The sequence below is a fragment of the Bombus pascuorum genome, chromosome 2 (assembly GCF_905332965.1).
Source record: "Bombus pascuorum chromosome 2, iyBomPasc1.1, whole genome shotgun sequence".
NCBI lineage: Eukaryota > Metazoa > Arthropoda > Insecta > Hymenoptera > Apidae > Bombus > Bombus pascuorum.
Genome location: NC_083489.1, coordinates 18039239 through 18058945, shown reverse-complemented (window position 1 = coordinate 18058945; position 19707 = coordinate 18039239). Strand labels below are relative to the sequence as shown.

Here is a 19707-nt window from a genome sequence, read left to right as displayed (position 1 = left end):
TTCATCGGCACCTAGTACGAATTTTAAATTCTTTTCCTTTCCTTTTTATTATTATTAATGCTCATACAAGGAAATGATTCTTAGAAATTTTATAAGTTTCAATGCACATTTTCAAAATTGCTTTCGTAACGTTTAATTTAGCTATGCTTTACGCGACAAAGGTTGCGAAAGAACAAGCGCATAAACTGTTCGATAAAATATTTAACATTACTGATCAATTTCAAGCAATTTACCAACTTAAGAAAATAAATTATTCATTGTTATCAAGCGGTCGATTGATATATAATGGCAAAGCAGAATAGCGTAATATGTATCGATCGATCGTTATTCAGATGTAACTTGTCTTGGGAATGATACTTATGCATTGATTCAGGTAGAATTGTCGTCGCAATTTCAACGATGTCGAAAGAACTAAAAATATATCGAAAGTATGCTAGTTTCGTAAAACGTTTTCTCCTCCTTAGTGGGATGTGTCCGATTACGAAGGAGCGGGATGTATTTTATCGGTGCATATCAATTTGGTCGATATTTTCCTCTTTCATTTCACTCTGTGCCGTAGGAAATTTTTGCTCACAGAATGTTCAGAATATCGCTTTGCTTACCGCTTCGTTTTCCCTCTTCTGTGCCATATTGAATACAACTATGAAGGTTTGTAAGTTTATCTACATATATTTTAAAAGAATCCTTTTCATTGATATAACCCAATTGTCACTTTTAACATTTAAATGTGTTATACGTATCCTGCTTTCAAATTCAACGAATTCGAGTCGTAGGCAAACAAAGATATTCAAGATACGTGATTCAATTTATGTAATTGAAACATGAACGAGCGAAACTTTTTATCGACATTTTACAACAAGATACCTTCTGCTTTTTTAGGCTTGCTGCTTTTCCATCTATCAAAATAAACTGCAACAAGCAAATGATATACTCAGTTCTATGTTGGAACAAGCACTAAGCGAAACAGATATAAGATCAATAGCTTTTTCTTGGGTTCGAACGTTTTATCGATTGATTTATATACAATATACGTTAATGACAATCAACAGCGCTATACACGCATTTAAACCGTTGATTACGAGAATACTTTACGACGCGAACAATACAACGAATCTACAATATCCTTTACCCTTTCCTGCAAGTTATCCTTGGACGATTAATTCAATGTTAGTCTGGCAATTGCATTACCTCTTTGATTTGAATATTATTTGGAATATAATCTCTGTATCTACCGGTGTAGATGGATTTTTCAGCTTTTGCTTATTTCGTATATCGGTAATGTTACGTTTGTTGGGTTTTGAGTTCGAGATGAGATTTTCAACTGACGAGAAAAATAAGGCGAATAAAGAGTATGAGGAGAATCGTAAACGGATCTTTCAAGAATGCGTCAACAAGCACGCTCTGTTACTGAAATGTCGAGACATCGTTCAAGAAGCTTACGGACCCGTCATACTATTAATGACAATAACAAGCGCAACGAGTCTATGTACTTTAATATTTCAGGTTTTGCAGGTGAGAGTTCCGATAAAGATAATCGAGAAAATACTTTACACATCTGTTTACTATTTACACATTTAAGCTCAGTTAAATTTGAGATTCTATCGATTTTCATTTGGCCTTGCTTCTATGCATGCGTAAATATCTAGAATATCTAAAACGATTACTTAACGGGTTGATTGTTTGACAGGTCAAAGGACAAATCGTCAGTAAAATCATAATGTGTGCTGTTTTCATTTCTATGAAATTATTACAAACGTTCCTGTACGCCTGGCCTGCAAACGTAATTCTTATTGAGGTTCGTGGATGTACTTGTTTGTTGTCGTCTCAAGTTATCGTGATCTCAAATCATTCTTTAGAATAGCGAACGACCGAACGAATAGATAATCAATTACATTATACGTAGACTTGCCATCAACCTCCCTTAATCTTCGTTTCCTTCGTAGAGTGATCGTTTTCGTCACAAGGTTTATTTTAGCGATTGGTACAAACACAAGGATACTAGTTTCGCAAAAGGCTTTACGCTGATATTAGCACAAAGATCGATCGTTCTGAAAGCGTGTAACTTGATGCAAGTTTCATTAGATCTTTTTGTTAAGGTAATCTATCTTTCGATTTAATCATTTTCAATACACCTGTCTCGTGTATATTTCCAGGTTTTGAATACCGCAGTATCCTACTATTTCTTGTTAGAAACCATTGATAAGGATAAATAATACAAATAAAATTGGTACTGATATAGTATTACGATAGTAAGAGTACCTAATAATGATAATTACGATGGTAATAATAGGGGAAAAAGATATCTAAAAGAAAAAGCATAATAGCTTTGTAAAATGCAGCTTTCGACGATCTTCAAGCTGCAAAATGATTTGTACGAATTGTGTATTTACCTAATCATAGGTAGAGTAACAGCAAGCTACCAAGTTAACGCTGTTTTTTCTCTTTTTTCTTGGTAGATGGTAAATAAAAGCAAGATAATACGTATTACAAATATATTTCAAGTTTGTAGTCTATTCTTTGAAAGTTTACGATCAAACCTAATCTATTTTTGATATTCTAAATGGATTAAGATAATAAGTAAAAATATTTTCTTCCGTCCATTTCATTGCTTTCTTTCTTGCTATCTTTCTTTCCTCCTTCTCCGCTTTTTCTTTCTCTCTTTTCGTAGTGATTAACAAATTTCACCTTTATGATTATCGTTCTAGAAATCTGCAAGGATAGGTTCAAGTTCGTACCAACAAGTACGTACCGTTTTGACATTACGGTCTGTTTGTGACATGTTGTGCGACGCTCCAGTTATCCATTTGGTTATCTATATACATATAAGTACATACATGTATATAGTATATGTCTAAGTATACATGAATATTTGATAGAGAATGTAAGGAATAAATGGAGTGATGCACGGAAGAGACACGAAACAGGCTGAGAAGAATTGCCGAGTCGACTTATCGTGATCGGCTCATTGCGAATTGCGATTTTCGTTTATACTCGTGTAAACTGATAGACGCGATATCGAGAAAGATATTACCGAATCACGCGACGTTGCGGCGCGGGACGTTCTTGTATTTTCTTTGTTCTCCTCTTTAAGGCCTGTGGTATTCGACCGCGTGCCTGCCATACCATATCTCTCGTTCTACACCTAACCTGCGTTTTCTGCTCTTTTTCGCTTTATATTTTTTCCATCTTCCGGTAAGTCAATTGACGTTATTATTATTATCTTTATTTCTATTCTTCAATCTCTCAATTGCGTTATATTACTTTATGTATGTTTTATTCTCTTTTACAATCGTCGTTATTATTCCTTCTCCCTCTCTGCTAACTATTTCTACATCTTTTCTCCTTTCTCATCTTTACTTCTAAGTATTATAGTTTGAGGCTGCAGAGACTTAAGAAAGTACGGATATTTCGCATAAAAAATAAATTAATTTTCATCGTTTACATTTTCTCGTTAAAAGGAAAAGATCGTTTCTAACGAAGACAAGAGACTCGTACAGTATGAATAATAAAGAGGACGATAAAGATGCGAAATTAGAAGGTTGTTTAAAGCTAAACGTCTGTTCTCGCAAAAGGAGCATGTTCGAGGAATATTCTAAGATCTTTCGTATCTTATTGGCAAGTTGGAGAGAAAATTGCAGTCAACTTCGCAACGATGAATTTAACGAAAACTTAGAAGACTTGACTTTGCCGAGCAACGAAGACTGGCGTTACCGAGTCTATTATCGACTGGTTGAACTGCAAAGAGAATGCGACGTCGATTTTGTAAAAAGAAGGTAATGAACCTATCTTTACGACCGTAAACAATGAGTTTGCACTTAGAAAGGTTCGTTAAAAACGCGTGCACATCGATCAGTCACTCCTATTCGAAAAATGCTTCTACTTATAAATAGTTCGCTAATTATTTTATGGTCTTAGATACATAACCTGCGCTTTGCAAATTCAAATAACAATACGAATGTCGCTTATCTTTTCCAACCTGAATTCGTCCAATATCGATCGATCTGTTTCCATATTTTGTCGATTTAATTTTGGACTGTGCGCATCCGACTTGATTTTCCTTTTTAATCATTAATCTTGACACGCTCATGTTCGTTCCGTATGGCTGAAACTGTAGAGAGATTCGAATTAATCGGACCATGTCGATAGTACGTTTTGATCTTTGTACAAAAGTACAAACAAACGAAAACTACAAATAATGGAGAAGTAAGTAAGACGCGTTTCGCGAAACCCCGACGTGAACCTAATTCAATGACGATAAGGGAATGGTGTATACATAAGTAGTAATGAAATCGAAGGGTCGAGGAAGGCGGATTGGAGACGGAAGCGGAAACGAAGTTGGAAGCGGAAAGGAATCGAAAGAAGAACGATTGGGAATGGGAGCCAAAGAAGCACGGACACAATTTGACGATGGTTAAGCCTAGAAAATATGGAAGCGAAGAATCGAAGGGAGGATCGTTGATGAGCGTCGATAGGATCAGCGGTTCGATGATAGAAACATGCGTTCAACCAGGTTGGCGCGTTAACGATATTCTGTTAGCCGCGAAAGTTCTTAGGAAAATTCAGCCTTCACCTACGTACTCGGACGAGGCCGAGATGCGTCGTGTGTTTGGACTTGTCTACGACGTTCTCAGATGTAAGTCGAGGAACGAGTCCACGCGTTTTCATCCGATTACGAATTTCACATTCCAATTTTCTTCTCGTCGCATTCCATAATTTTCTGTTATTTCGTATAATTTAGACAAAAAGATATTCGTTCGTGCCTTGGAGGATATTGGATTTTGGCAGCACAATAACGCGATCAGGGATCGAGAAAAGATCGTTTGGTTGTTGTTGTACGATTTGCAAGGAAGAAAATTTGCGAAGCCACAGTTCGAGATCGCCAATTTCGAAGAACGCGAGAAGATCTTTGAGGTAGGATTTCTTTCCTTTTTTCTCCTTTTGCTTCGTTTCATTTCCCCGCGCTTTTTTCACCTTTTACTCTACTTGTTTTTCTGTTACCAATCTCCATCCCTGCATACGTATTGAAAATGTATTCGACACCTTGAAATTGTACGTATCAGGCTGCTGGCTTAGCGAATATCGAGAACGCTCTTCTGAATGTGAAGACTCGTCTCGCGGCAAGTATTTCCAGGCTACGTATCCGCGGCTCTGCCCTCAACCTCGGTGAATATTTTTCCTTCGACGTGATAGAACTTTGGTAGAGACTGACAATGAGTATCTAGCTAAAGAAAACGACGTCTACGTATGTATTTATTATTGCTGTTATATTCCAAATCTGAAAGATGAATTGTTGCCGAGCCGATTGCGCGTCATCGAAGGCGTCGCTTGGGGTGTACAAGCTAGGATCGCTTCCGGATGGATAAACAGCATGAAAATCGTCAACAAGATAGAATTCCTGGAGGAAATGTCGAAATTGAAATTGTCGTATTGCGAAAGCAAAGCAGCGAAGGTAGAACTTGAAGAGAATGAGTATGCGTTTGATCCGATTTGTCCGAAGATGGTTCATTTACACGAAAGCATGCGGGAAACGCTGGCTGTTTCCAGTATCGTTCGTGATCACCGTTTTGTATTTCTGGTAGGTAGCCGAGAAATTAGAGAAAACCAAGAAGATGCTTTAACTTTAACGATGGCTCGTTCGAATGAACAGGAAAGATCATTGTGCATTGGCGCGGCAGCGTTGGTACAGGCGATTCGCGTCGGTCGAGTCTACGGCCCAGTTATTTTAACGCATTCCCTTGCACCTCGACACACTGGATATTTGGCTGGGCTTTTGGCCGATATTGAGCACACTGGTAAACTCCTGGCCTTTGGAGCTGGCGATCGTCGTTACGAGTACGAGACCTACCTGAAAAACCTCGGCATCACCTTGCAACGGTGTCGCGTCTTCTCCGAAAAGTATCTTTTCAATTTCTCTTTATTGAGTATGAGTTTTATTAAAAGTATCTTTTTATTGATTCGTAGACTCGATATTTTCGATTAACTCGTTCAGTGCCGACGTGGCTCAAATACACGCGTTTCGTCGATGTATAAAGCTTCGCATCGGATCTGTTAAATGAAACATTTTAAGACACGATTTTTTTTTTTTTTTTTTTGTTTTTACAATTTGTCCTTATGGACATTTGGTAAAGTGTTATATCTTATTGGTTAAGAAAAAAAAATAAAATAAAAATAAATATAGCATGTGGGTGGCTACCCCCAGCGGGGTGCCAGCTTCGTTTTTTCTAAGTTATATCTTTTATGATTTAAGACACGAGTGACTTACATTTCGTTAGGTACGCGTCTCATCTGACGACGAGCGAATCAGAGAGGGCCACCGTAGTGTTAGCGGTGCCATCGTGTACCTACACGGGGGTCAGAGATATCGTCGATCTTGCAGTAGCACGAGGTGGAGACGTGGATCTTCTCGAATCGTTAACGGATAGTTACACTAACAGCCTTCACGACGACATTGACGACAACTACGAACGAGAGGATAACAATTGCGAAAACGAAAAGAATTATAACGATCATGAACAGTGGCGTACTTTCTTGACCGATCAAATGTCCACTTTGAAATATACTTTGACCAGGCCGAATGTACAATTTGTCGTATACGAAGTGCACACGGTTTTACCCTCAGAGACAACGGAGATGGTTCGGCAGGTGGTAGACTGCGTTAATCGGATGGCCATAGAGAAGTACATTCGCGAACATCCGGTAAAATATCCATAAATTCATTGCTTTTAGCTCGCTAGTTCGTATCGGTTATAACGTGCTTCGTTATTTATTGCAGAGGAAAGCGCCGAAGGAATCGTCGAAATCAGTCAAGATGGATGAGGAATTGCGAAAAGACGATCATGTCTCGACACTGTCCGCGAACATTACCGTAAGGTTTACTTTGACGTGATATAGCAGTACGATAGGTTCTATACGCGCCTTCTTTCATAAGCTCGTTAAAAGATTTTTCTTAAAATATAAGATCCCAGACAGCGATCTCTTCGAAGTGAGCAGCATCGACGATATTTACGGAGAGAACGTTAGTCATATGTTAAATCCAGGATGCTTTCTCGTGGTAATAAAACGAAAAGAAATGGTGCAATTCGACTCGCTGTTTATGATCAAAGTAGCAGAATCTAAGGGTTTGTTCGGCGATCCGAAAGCGCAACAGCGATCGAAACAGGAGTCCATCATCGATCAGTCGATTCGACAATCCTTGCAAACAGGCGCACAAAAACGAGCAAAGCGTGTCAAGGTTGGTTTCGCTTTTTTAAATATTTTCAACTCTGTTTTTTCGTCCAGTCGCGGAGAGACGCGATCGCGTTGAAGCGCGTCAACGGGAGTCGTAAATTCCCGTTACGATTATAATAATCGACACCACGAACAGGTCGATCCACTTATTTCTTGTGGGATAATAAGGGTGTTTGTTATATAATAAAAATGTAGTCTACAGTTCTATAATATATATATTTACAATAACTTACAACACTTGTTGTCGCGTAGATTGTAATGATAACGATATCCTGTTATTGGATCAGGAGTTGATTGATTTCGTTGTGATGGAAAGTACAGTAATTGACTATTCGAATGTTTAGAAGAACAGTTTTCTTGAGTTGACTTGACTACCCGAAGATTTATAGAACAGTATTAGTTGACTTGACCACTCAATGATTTGAAGAACGTTATTTAACTTAACTGCACGAAGATTTATAGAACAGTATTAGTTGACTTAATTACTCGACGATTTGAAGAACGTTATTTAACTTAACTGTCCGAAGAATTGTAGAACAATAGTAGACCCTTCTCGTACTATTAAGGAGGAAATTTCGGTGTGGATGTACCTTTTTGAACTCAGAACGCGGATTCGTTGTTCACACTTTTCGATAGAAAAGTAAGGGTAAGGATCTGCGATGCCCATTGATTATAGCTAATGTTAATAAATAAAATATGAGGATAAAGTTTCCTGCAGATGCGGCTCATGGGTTTCCTTATTCATGGGAAAATCCTGCTATTTCGCTAGGCAAACATTCGCTTTCTTACTCTAATTACTAAGAGCGTGTAATAAAACTAAGGATCACTTTAAGGACCATCCATAAACTGAAGATACTTATATGAATAGAGATTAAACTAAAAAGATTTATGGTGATTCCTTGGGTTTATTGCGGGTCACTGTAATGATGTGTAGGCCTTGGCAGCTAGACCACGAGGGACGTCGTACGGACCATCTCGCACGACGTAACAAACTCGATTACTCTATCTTATTATATCTTCCTTTTAATTTCGAGAATCTCGAGAATCCTGCAACAAATATATATATACAATCAACTGTGCATATGAATTTATTAACATTTGAATTGGAAGAATACTTCACGCGCTTTTGGTTTCTCTTCTCTACTTTCTTTTTTTTTTTTTTTTATTTTTGGTTATTTTACAATTTGTCCTTATAGACATTTGGTAAAGTGTTATATCTTATTGGTGAAGAAAAAAAAAATAAAATAAAAATAAATATAGCATGTGGGTGGCTACCCCCAGCAGGGTGCCAGCTTCGTTTTTTCTAAGTTATATCTTTTATGTCCTCTACTTGTAGGTGGAGATCGAGCGTATAATGGTACACACGTACTCCTCATTATCGAAAAGCGTACAAGAAAATCAGATTTGTCCACGGCACAAACGATGTGCCAGTTGGGAGGAAGCGAATCCACCTGGATTGCAGGTAGAGGAAGCATGCTTCATCCACGATGATGGATAGAAACAGAAACGTTTACGTTCGCGTTTCTACCTTGCACGAGTTTGCAGTATTAATCGCGTATTAGTAGAAGGCGAAATTTCAATTTTTCAATATGCTCAATTTATTTAAATGTACAACTACTCTTCCGTTGACTCTTTTAACTTAATACGCAATTTCACATCCTGATTTTATCGTTGACCGGTACTTTAACCGATATCGTACGTCCATATATCTACAGGTATTTGAAAATGCAAAGTTAGACGTTAAAACGTGGCGAAAGCAAAACAATAGTGTGAATCCTTCGAACACACCTCTGTACGGAACTTCGTCACGGAAAAAGGTAGGTAACTATTATAAGTATTAATATAAATACTTGTAATTTTACATTACGATACATATGATCGCTATTTTGAAACGTCTAGGAATTAGAAGCGATACGCTCGATCTTTTCACCACGGTCCGAATTCAAAGCGTCCACGTTGCATACAGAGCCGAAGCAAAAGAGATCTTCGCCCACATTGACCAATTTGCTCAACATCGAATCTCTGCCCCGGTAATTCTCATCTCGTTAATTCGATTTCTTCTTCTTTAAATCGATTTCCTTTCCTTTTCGTGAATCACCTAAATGCTTCCGTCATCCTCACTAAATTGTTTTATACTTATCGACATCGATTATTATATTATTATACTTATCGATTATACTTATAGCGAGGAATGGAGCCATGCTACTTCGTCGATTTTGAGGTCACCGATTGTTGCTAGAGCGGCGCGTCTGATTCGTCTGGAGAATTCCATCGATAACGAGAATTACGAGGAAGCGAAGAAGCAAACGCGATCAAAGACAGGCCACCGATGCTGGGCATCGAAGAAGACGTCTCGTCTATTACATCCTGTCGGAACACCGTCCAATGTGTACAGCTCGCTCTTTGATATCGTTTAAAATAATTACCGGGACGCTTACAGATGTTCGAGACGTTGTTCGCTCGAAGATATATCGTTCCCGACCTTTTTTCGAATTTCTAGCTATTTAAAATCAAGATTGTACGAAAATATCAAACATAAAATGTTCAAAGAAGGCTGGTTGCGGTCAAAGATACAAAATTTTTTTTTTTTTTTTTTTTATTTTGGTTATTTTACAATTTGTCCTTGCGGACATTTGGTAAAGTGTTATATCTTGTTGGTGAAGAAAAAAAAAATATAAATAAAAAATAATATAGCATGTGGGCGGCTACCCCCAGCGGGGTACCAGCTTCGTTTTTTTTTTCTAAGTTATATCTTTTATGAGGTCTATTGGGTTAAAGATACAAAATAAATCAATTATTCGCTGTATTGAAAGTTTAATAAAGTCACAGTAATGGTTCCATATATTATACATATTATATTTATCGGTGACGATAATCTCTTTAAATATTCTGAATATCGCAAATCAAGTGGAAAATTTCGCAGTATGGAAATAAAAGAAGTTAGAAGAATAGCGTGTGGCGTACTGTTATACGCCGCACGCTTGTCCAGGTTGGTTTTATGATTATTTTGTATATTTTTAGTTTGTTTTCTGTGCTTAGTTTGGATTTTCGGCTTGTTAACCTTTGTCTCCTTGCTGTCTGTATTTTGTCTATTATTGATTTGATATACTGTTTCCATGCGAAGTGTGTATCTATGTGAAGTCCAAGGTATTTGACTTGCCTTGTTTGTGTTATTTGCGTGCCGTTATGTTATACGAATGACGAGAAAAGAGAGAAAATTGACAGCAGACAGAGTTTCATGTTCGTTCGGAGCCTGTTAGCGTATAATTTATATATAGGACATAATGTATAAATAATACACATGTAATATTTGTTGCTATGAGATCCATGGTATTTATGGAATCTATGGGAATGGAATTGAAGGATGTAAATGTGGATATATGAACTATACATTTGTATGTTTGGATGCGAGTTAAGGAAATTGCGAATACTGCTGAAAAGGTGTCGTAAATGTGATTTCGAAAGTAACCTGTTTGGAAAATGAAACTGAAACAGAAGAACTACCAATAAAAGAAAAAGTTACAATTACGTTTCACATTTGTTTCTAATCTTCTTCGATCCGTAGAACCATATTTACGATGATACGAAAATTCCAATTTTGATTAATGTTCGAGAAAATTACGAAATCATCGCTTGAAATTTTCATCGATGTTTAACAAAGGAAACATCGGACGGCAATCTTAATGTAAATCGATGAACAACAAAAATAATGAGTCTCGAATTAAACCTTCGACATATGAAACAACAAGACGTTATAACTAAATGGTAGCTAAATAGAAGAAAAATGTATCTCTTGAAATTATTGAGAAGTCGCCTGAATCTTCGATATCTCTTTTTTTCTCAACGAAGAAAAGTAACTAAAAATGTGGTGTCGGAAACGGTAAAATATCGCAATTTGTAGTTTCTATACTCTTGAATAACGCCAATAACGAGACAGCAATTAGGATGATTTGATGGAATTACTGAGGCCTCTTCGTTTTCCACTTCTTCTAAAACAATAACATTCGTTTAATTTTATTCATCAAATAATATACATGCATACAAACGATTAAAAGAAAACTTACGAAATATATGTCCATATATTACATAATATACATATATATAGTATATAGTATAGTATATATTATAGTATATAGTATATATATATATATATATAGTATATGCCGTCAGGCTATCAATATATATTGTCAATATTTCAATGTTCTCAATTAGAAGACGAATTAATATGTATTGTCAATATGATATTGTCAATATTTATTGACAGACAACATTTTCGTTAAGAACCTTGGAATATTGACAATATTACGGATTGTCCGAGGGAATCCAAAGTAATAGATGAAAGTAAAGGTAAAATCGCCTGAAATTCAGGTGAATTTCTGTGCCTTGATTGGGGTTTGGTTAGTTGGCAAACCCAATCGCTGATTCGATCTGCAAAAATTGTATAAAACTGACGGTAATACTTTCGAGTTGATCCTTTTGTTGTTGCGTCTTTTTCAATAATTATTCGTTCTTTTCCTTTTTTTTTTTTTTTTTTTTTTTTACCAATAAGAAAGATCTTCATTTAGACACCGGTTCAGACAATAATGGAACGAACACGTGCTTTTCTTGTATTGGTTAGAAATATGAATTGTATCGTTTGGAGAGCGGACCCTCAGAGAAAATGACAATGAACGAAGAAGAAGCAACTTACGCGTTGAAAACGATGATCTACATCAGACGAATGGAAAACAAGGCGGCGGAATTATATAGATTGCGCTTGATCAACGGTTTCCTTCATTTATATTCTGGTCAGGTAGAATTTACGATTAGCCGGATTAACCGGACGTCGCGTCATCGCGAGAGCGACGATAACAGAAAAAGAAAGGAGAAGAGAACGAAAGAGAGGAAAGAGAAGAACCATCTGTAAAAAAGAAAACTATGTATTTGCGCAGGAAGCAGTAGCCGTTGGTACAAAGATGTCGATAATGGAAAAGGACAGTTTGATCACAGCTTACCGATGTCATGGTTTCGCAGTGGTATTCGGTATATCGGCACGAGAAATATTCGCGGAGTTGATGGGTCGTAAGACTGGAATTTCGAAAGGAAAAGGTGGATCTATGCACATGTACGGGAATCAATTTTTCGGAGGCGATGGAATCGTCGGCGGTCAGGTAGAGAAGTGTAACGCTTGTCCTTCTTGATCGGCAAATTAGCTTCTACTTGATAGATACCGGTTGGCGCTGGGTTAGGATTCGCTCAAAAATACAACGGCACGGGTGGAGTTGCTTGGGCATTTTATGGGGATGGTGCTGCGTCTCAGGGTCAAATCTACGAAGCATACAACCTGTCGAAATTATGGAATCTGCCGGTGGTATTTGTATGCGAAAATAATAAGTACGCGATGGGAACGGTAGTGCAGAGGCATTCGGCTAACACCAACTTCTACACGCGAGGAGATCTAATTCCAGGGGTGAAGGTAAGGAAGAGTGGAGAACAAAGAAGAGCAATGAGTTCATTTCTTTCCCGTGTTTTTCTTATTTTAGGTAGATGGCATGAGAGTGATGGATGTTCGCGAAGCTGTGAAATTTGCTAGAGACTACGCTCTCAGGAACGGTCCGATTCTTCTTGAGATGGTCACCTATCGATACTTTGGTCACAGCATGAGCGATCCTGGTACCTCTTATCGTACCAGAGACGAAGTGAAGAAAATACAAGCTGAACGAGATCCTATCGAGTTATTGACCAAACTGCTCGTCGAGAATGGTGTGAAAACCGAAGCGGAAATTCTTGTAAGACCGCACGCGCGTGTCCGCCTCACCTTCTGTCCATTACTCTTTTGTTTTCTTTTCATTCTCGCTTGATCCCAACCCACTCCCTGTGTATTAGGAAATTAGAAAAAACACGTACAAAGCAGTGGACACGGAAATGGAACAAGCTAAAGCTGACCCGTACCCGGAAATGTCGGAAATCGCAACGGATGTTTACGTGAAACCACTGGAAAAAACGCGCGGCAAAGCACCTTGGGAAACTCATTAAAAACGGAATCAAATTTTTCCTCTATACCCTTCTTTGTACTGATTCTAAATTTATCAGTAAAATAAAATAATATCGAATCGAAGCATTTTACGTCACGAAATTGGTCGAAATTCATAGAGAAAGAAAAGAACACGTCGTAGAGTATGCTATGCGAGTGGCTATGTTTGTTTCTCACTGGTTTTCTTACTCCGCCAATTGGAATGATCAATTAAAACATATCGCGCTGCGTCAAGTCACGATCGAGAAAAGGAAAGCATGAAGCGAGGAGAATAAAACGTGACGAAGACAGAAAGTTATTACAGCAAAAGGGAACGGTTGAAATAGAGTGAGTCAATCGTTCAGAGGAACATTGTATGTATATATGTATGACAGAACGAGAGTAAAAGAAAGAGAAGGAGGAAAGATTCCAGCGAGTAGCGTTAACGAACGACAGCGACAGTCAACGAGACAGTCTTTGCGGGAGCCGCCTTTGGTTGCTCCCACGTGCAGTTCAGCTCGTTGAATCTTAACGAGCTTACATCGAGAGGTAATTGTACGTTTTCTGCGTCCAGAAGATACTCTTTAAAAAGATTTCGTTTGGACAATAAAGTTATCGATTGATAATAGCGATCGAGTCGAGCAGCAGAAGTGAGAAAATTTAAGAGAATCATGCGCAATGTTTATCACGAAAAATGAAGCAAAGTCAGATATTTATCAAGCGTTCCTCGATACGTCGATTTGAAACAATTTAAAATACGACAGTAGACACAGCAAAGAACTTACAGGTGAGATTGTTTGACCATCGATACCGTCATACGATAATCACGACTCAGGATTTGCTTATCATTTGTATTTTATTCGAATGTTAGAACAAACGTAAATGTTTAAGAACGTCATTGAACGATGTTGGTTCGTTTGCTCGATCAATGACATTGGGATTAACGTCACTAATCCTTTAAAAGGGAGAAGGTACGGTAAATCATATCGAATCAGATCGAATCGATCAGAAGTCCTATGCTACAAAAATGTCAAACTCGAAATCATAATTAATGAAAGCAAATTCCGTTGAACATGACACAAAATTATTATTCATTCTTCCTTTCTTATCGCTTATCTTATTTAACCACATTTCCTGATGAATTGCAGTAGGAGTGATGGTTCGATAACTATTATATATACTGAAAGGATCGATGCGAAATCGTTGCTAAGAAACATATATTTTTATCCGAGAAAGAGAGGAAAGTCGAATAAGGAACGAAATTACGATGGGGCTCAACGCGGAGCTTACTGCTATTCTTCGAGGTAAATGAAATATATATTATGCGTGTATATATATATATATATTTATTAGTGTAATCGTTTTAATCAATATCGATCGGATCGACATGAAACTACATATGTATATTTATTCACGATAGATGTAGTGCAATTTTTGGAATGTCTCCACGATGTAAAACTCCCATTGAAATTAGAGAACGTTCGAGACAATCTATTGGTACGTTCGAAAGATACGCTAACGAAGTTCGTAATAGAGAGAATCGGAAGATCGGCATCTCCAGAACCGTATTTAAATATGAACGCAACCGGATCGAAAGGTTTGATGGCAGCTACACTGAAAACGGAAACCGAGCTTCAAGAATACGTAGGAGCAGAGGAATACCATGAGATGCAAAAGCCACAGCAACAACAAGATTATTACGAGACCTTTCAGGGTGTTGAATCGACGAATAATACTATTGTACTCTCGACTCGTGAAACGATCGATAATATTCAAAATAAAGGAGAAGAGGTTGAAAATACGCTGATGGATATTTACGCGAATTTCTCAGCAACGGAAACGAAAAGTAAATGTAAGATATGTGGCCCTCTTTATAGGAAGGAAGGAAAGAAGTTGTTCGTTTTCGAACAATATAGAGCTTGTTGGGTTGGTAAGTTGAATTCTCTCGATGATCGATATCGATGTGATCAGAACACTGCATGTAACGGAGCAATTTCCATGCAAATGCGATAGGTTTGGTTGGATTGCATCTATTAATTTACGGAAACGATCGTGACAATCGACCGTGCACGATTTTACCAATTCAGGGCTACATGGCACGAGCTGCTCCAAATGCGATTCCTCGAGACCAACGTCGAAGCGAATCTACTTTTGAGATTTTCCGTCCTGGTAATAGAACTTTCCAGGTACTCAAATATTTCTCATAAAATATACTATAGATATAGAAATGGAAATAAATGAAAAGGTTAATAAATTAGATGTAAAGTTCAACGTTATTTCAGTTTTCTGCAAAAACTCGGAAGGATATGGAACAATGGGTAACGAAAATTTGTGAATTAGGAGGCGAGAAGAACGATTATAAAGAGACAACGAAACAAATGGACACGAACATTGTCGCAAATGGTGCTATCAAGCAACCGAATGACCAAGAAGACTCGAGTTGCAGGCAAGAGCTTCCCGATAGATCTTCGACCGATCCAATCGTTGATCGATCTAATGAAGATACTAATGAAGGAAGAGGACTGGATGATTCTCACGAATCGGCCAATCTTTCTATTCCTTCGCCTGCCACTGGCCCTTCCGAAGCTATCGTTTCTATTTCTTCTCGACCACATTCCTCAACTCCTCCTCCGTTACCAGCTCGAATCTCCCGAAAATTACCAATCCCGTCCCCTCAACATTCGTCTTACGAACTTCCCGACGAAGAGGAAGACGACATTTACCATAAAATCGAAGATTTTAGAGAGACGATACAATACGCAAACATCAAAAACAAAAATGAATCTGATGAAAAAGGGAAAAAAGGAAATATCGAAATTGTTACGAAAAAATCAATTGGCTCGCGAAACGAATTAACGTATGACGATACCATCGATAACATTACAGCGTTGAAAGATAAAGTTGTAGACGAACAAAGTAAATTTCTATCGTACGATCACGGCGAGGTGATTATAGTATATTTCGCACAAATTTATTTCTTTATTCGTTCTTTCATTCTTATCTGCTCTGTTACTCGTTCCTTTTTTTTTTTTTTTTTCTTACTCTATCATCTACATTTTTATATTATATTTATGTATGCATTTCATAATTACATCATCTTCCGTATACAGACTGTAATTCGCAACTCAAAATCGATCAAGGTTCGAACAACGGAGAAAGTGGAGGAATCGGCAAAGTCACCGCAAAAGAAATCGTTTTTGGACAGAGTGAGAAGTAAAAAGGAATCTCCGAGAAAAACTGAGAAAAAGACCAAGTATAAAACTGCGACCTCTCCATCGCGGCCGCCGGCGTCGCTCTCGCAACTTTCATCGTCATTGGCAAACAATCACGAATCATCGAGTTACTATGATGACGTATCCGAGTTGATAAATGTTGAGCAAGAAATTAACCGTTTCGAGGAAGGACAATCAGAGTATACTTGTCCACCTCCTCCCAGACCGATCTATGTGAAACCACCGATAGTCGAAAATGTAACCGATGCGGATGAATTTTATGATGACGTCGCGTATCGCGATAAATCACATCAAGTAAGAATTCTCTATCTCTTAATCTTTCCGTTTTATTTTTTCTGCTTTGATGTCGCTTGCTTCGATAGCATTGTTTTTAAAGACATGTTCAATGAATTTACAGCAAATTACAAAGAAATCAAATCTCTTTCACAATCTCGCTCGCACGGATGCTGATCGGCCTGCTTTCTGCGAGAATTTAGACGTCTCGCAACAATCATTCGAAGATAACGAGCATTATAAAATGCCACGACCTGAATCGCATTATCCTAGATGTCTTCCTGTTGATCAACAAATTGACGATTTGTATGACGACGTTGCTATACTAGCAGAGTTTACGGCACGACAGAAGGAAGTTCTACATAACAGAGATAACGAAAACGCAATAAGATCGCAAATCAGTCCCGAAAAAAAATCGTGGAATCGATTTGTTAGCGGGAAAAGATCAAAAACGGTTGATTCAACGGTTACCGAAACGAATGGTCGAGTTTTAAACGAGACAGAGGATTCATCGGATGACTTTGGCGAACTACACAATTCTTCGAGAATGAATACCTTTCAAAAATTGATTAGTAGGATGGAAAACTCTCTTGGCAAAGCACCCTCTAGGACAACATCGTCGATATTATTAAATAAAACAAATCTCACAAAATATGTGTAGCAAAAAAAAATAATTCGAAAAGAAACGTGTATTTACAGTTCACGTATTCAAATATATGACCAAAGAAATAATACGTTAGTATATTTAAAAGTAAGTAGTATATTTCAATATATGTGTATTAATAAGAATCTTTTATTTTTTAAAATAAATAACATTCTTTGACTTACATATGTAATCTCAATATGACGTACCGTAAATATTCGGATACACGATCGAATTTATAAGTTTCAACGATGATAGATTTCATTCGTTATTTTAAGTTGTATTTTAAAAAGTAATTATGCCCAATACATTTGATCGTATCGTTTTATATTATAAAACGCTTATTTATTCGCTGGAATGTTCATATCTGTTTTAAAATTTTTCTCATACATATGGTATAAATTATCGTAAATATTAATCATGGCTTGTATAAAAGAATCAAATGCATCGGTACTATATTTCTGAAATACTTTTAAATGTATACCTGCCTTAGATTCTATGTAATCTATAAACAATTCCGGCTGTTTCGAATATGATGGAAGAATCACAATCATTAGTACGAATGCTGAACCACACAGAAAAAGAGCAGATGAGATCATGAACATAAAAAATCGATGTGCATTTCCTAGAACATCAATCAAAATATTATAAAATACTATTTGCATTTCTAAATTGTTCGATACAACACATCTTGGTACATTACCTTTAGTTCCATATGTTTTATTACCTTGGTTTCTATTGTGCGTAGTTATCAGAGGTGCCATTTTGTTTTCATCTATTAGCGATACCTTGCTTGACCAATTAGATCCATTTTCATCTAAATTTTGCTTATTATTCTTATCCAATATCTTCTTCTTCTTTTTCCTCCCTCCTTTTTTTTTCGAAACAATACCTGTTTCCGTATCTGCTATAAATAAATGTGTTAACAGTGTCTAATATGTAGAAGCTATTTTAAAAGATTGGTATTATTTTAATTTTGGACATTACCCGTAATGGCATTTAATCTCCGTAATTTTTCTTCTTCGATAGCAAGTTTCACATTTGACAAATAACTGACAATGTTACGAGCACAAGCTTGGCATTCACTCAAATTACTACAAGGACCAGCAACACTAGCCACAGCAGGAGTTAATGGATTTTCCTTTAAATCTAACCATCTTAAACTTTTTAATTCGCTTAAACTAAGCGGTAATCTGCTTATCTGTAAGATCATTCTACTATTATTTATATGCTTAACATTGTTGTAACACAGTTTAACACTGTTGTTAGTCTTTCAGATAAAAGGCATGTCCTAAAGGAATTTCTTTCCGATGTTTTGATAGCACTGTTAGTTTCTCCAGGGTCTAAAAACTGAAACTGAGTTTCAGAGAAAGAAATTTCTTTTGTCACTGCTTTTATTCAAAAGCTTCAAACAATATATATGGAACAGTCTCAAGTGTGACAATTCAGGCTATGAAAGCCTCAAATCTCTTATTATTTACATGATCTAGATTTATTTAAAAAATTTAAAATGTAATATTTTTGATTTACTTGATTCGCATAAAGATCTAAATGTTTCAGTCGCCTTAGTTCTCCAAAATTTTCAGGGATTTCTGTCAACATGTTTCTACTAAGATCTAGTATGACTATTTGCTTAAGGTCAACAAAAGTACTCTGAAATAAATTATTAATAAAATTACTTTAAAAAGTAATATTACACTAAGTGAAAACAACAAAATTAAAATACTTACAGATAAAGAGGTTAAAAGATTATTTGATAAATCCAAATGTGTTGCTTTTTTAATAGTTGCCTGAGAAATATAAGACACATATATTTTAATACTTTAATTTAATGTATACAGTGATGTACATTTTACACCGTAAAACGATATAAAGTTATTAAATAAAATATATGAATAAGATTTAACAATTTATCTGACATTTGTCAGATTAGGTAGAATATGTATGTATAAGTTTTTGAACGTACAATTTCTCGAATAGGTACTTCTTTAAGGTCGCATAAGCTAAGATCTAGCTTTTCGTCTTTTAATCTACTTTTAACTTTCTTTAAATTCATTTTGGTACTAGAAAAGAATTAATCACACACAAACGTCTGGTATTTGTGATTTTTTGTGGCTTCACCTTCTGGTAAAGAACATATTGTTAGAAAATTGAGGAAATTTAATATCACATATTAAAACGGTAAAATATTTTTCGATCTGTCAACTGAATGATACAAAACTTCATATTATTAGTAATGAACAAATTTTTAATAAATATGTTTGCACATACGTGGCTAATGCAAGCCAATACAAAATGACCACGTATATGTCATTTTCACTTTTCGACATCTATCTGAC

General features: G+C 36.7%; 5 protein-coding genes across 12 annotated transcripts; 4 read left to right on the top strand and 1 right to left on the bottom strand.

Moving 5' to 3' along the window:
• Positions 1 to 48: 48 nt before the first annotated feature.
• LOC132916740 (odorant receptor 24a-like) lies at positions 49 to 2495 on the top strand. 3 transcript variants are annotated; one of them, XM_060977018.1, is made up of 5 exons: positions 52 to 648; positions 880 to 1512; positions 1688 to 1795; positions 1944 to 2096; positions 2154 to 2495. In XM_060977018.1, the coding sequence occupies exons 1-5, from the start codon at positions 400 to 402 to the stop codon at positions 2211 to 2213; spliced, it is 1203 nt and encodes a 400-aa protein (XP_060833001.1). In that variant the 5' UTR covers positions 52 to 399; the 3' UTR covers positions 2214 to 2495. The 3 variants fall into 3 exon arrangements, with proteins under 3 accessions (XP_060833002.1, XP_060833001.1, XP_060833004.1); XM_060977021.1 differs by lacking the exon at positions 52 to 648 and having other exon boundaries at positions 1049 to 1166; positions 1241 to 1512; XM_060977019.1 differs by lacking the exon at positions 2154 to 2495 and having other exon boundaries at positions 49 to 648; positions 1862 to 2062.
• Positions 2496 to 2774: 279 nt separating this feature from the next.
• Positions 2775 to 10755, top strand: LOC132916735 (uncharacterized). The gene is made up of 14 exons (XM_060977009.1): positions 2775 to 3192; positions 3573 to 3753; positions 4279 to 4633; positions 4739 to 4911; positions 5061 to 5163; positions 5283 to 5575; positions 5648 to 5895; positions 6273 to 6696; positions 6773 to 6865; positions 6959 to 7231; positions 8564 to 8689; positions 8943 to 9044; positions 9127 to 9257; positions 9413 to 10755. The coding sequence occupies exons 3-14, from the start codon at positions 4408 to 4410 to the stop codon at positions 9642 to 9644; spliced, it is 2424 nt and encodes an 807-aa protein (XP_060832992.1). The 5' UTR covers positions 2775 to 3192; positions 3573 to 3753; positions 4279 to 4407; the 3' UTR covers positions 9645 to 10755.
• A 1096-nt stretch (positions 10756 to 11851) lies between these two features.
• On the top strand, positions 11852 to 13324 carry LOC132916747 (uncharacterized). The gene is made up of 5 exons (XM_060977029.1): positions 11852 to 12019; positions 12159 to 12377; positions 12434 to 12682; positions 12750 to 12995; positions 13093 to 13324. The coding sequence occupies exons 1-5, from the start codon at positions 11888 to 11890 to the stop codon at positions 13240 to 13242; spliced, it is 996 nt and encodes a 331-aa protein (XP_060833012.1). The 5' UTR covers positions 11852 to 11887; the 3' UTR covers positions 13243 to 13324.
• A 338-nt stretch (positions 13325 to 13662) lies between these two features.
• LOC132916736 (uncharacterized) lies at positions 13663 to 17554 on the top strand. Of its 4 annotated transcripts, XM_060977012.1 has the most exons (8): positions 13663 to 13768; positions 13849 to 14006; positions 14368 to 14523; positions 14640 to 15149; positions 15233 to 15405; positions 15502 to 16164; positions 16330 to 16746; positions 16829 to 17554. In XM_060977012.1, the coding sequence occupies exons 3-8, from the start codon at positions 14487 to 14489 to the stop codon at positions 17384 to 17386; spliced, it is 2358 nt and encodes a 785-aa protein (XP_060832995.1). In that variant the 5' UTR covers positions 13663 to 13768; positions 13849 to 14006; positions 14368 to 14486; the 3' UTR covers positions 17387 to 17554. The 4 variants fall into 4 exon arrangements, with proteins under 4 accessions (XP_060832995.1, XP_060832997.1, XP_060832993.1 ...); XM_060977014.1 differs by having other exon boundaries at positions 13694 to 14006; positions 16360 to 16746; XM_060977010.1 differs by having other exon boundaries at positions 13695 to 14006; positions 14371 to 14523.
• LOC132916743 (leucine-rich repeat-containing protein 59) lies at positions 17466 to 19703 on the bottom strand. Of its 3 annotated transcripts, none has more exons than XM_060977024.1 (6): positions 19335 to 19703; positions 19099 to 19158; positions 18899 to 19021; positions 18356 to 18569; positions 18096 to 18275; positions 17466 to 17993 (listed from the first exon to the last, which is right to left on the bottom strand). In XM_060977024.1, exons 1-6 carry the CDS (start codon positions 19422 to 19424, stop codon positions 17710 to 17712), a joined length of 951 nt encoding a protein of 316 aa, XP_060833007.1. In that variant the 5' UTR covers positions 19425 to 19703; the 3' UTR covers positions 17466 to 17709. The 3 variants fall into 3 exon arrangements, with proteins under 3 accessions (XP_060833007.1, XP_060833008.1, XP_060833009.1); XM_060977025.1 differs by having other exon boundaries at positions 18096 to 18272; XM_060977026.1 differs by having other exon boundaries at positions 18096 to 18260.
• Positions 19704 to 19707: the final 4 nt, after the last annotated feature.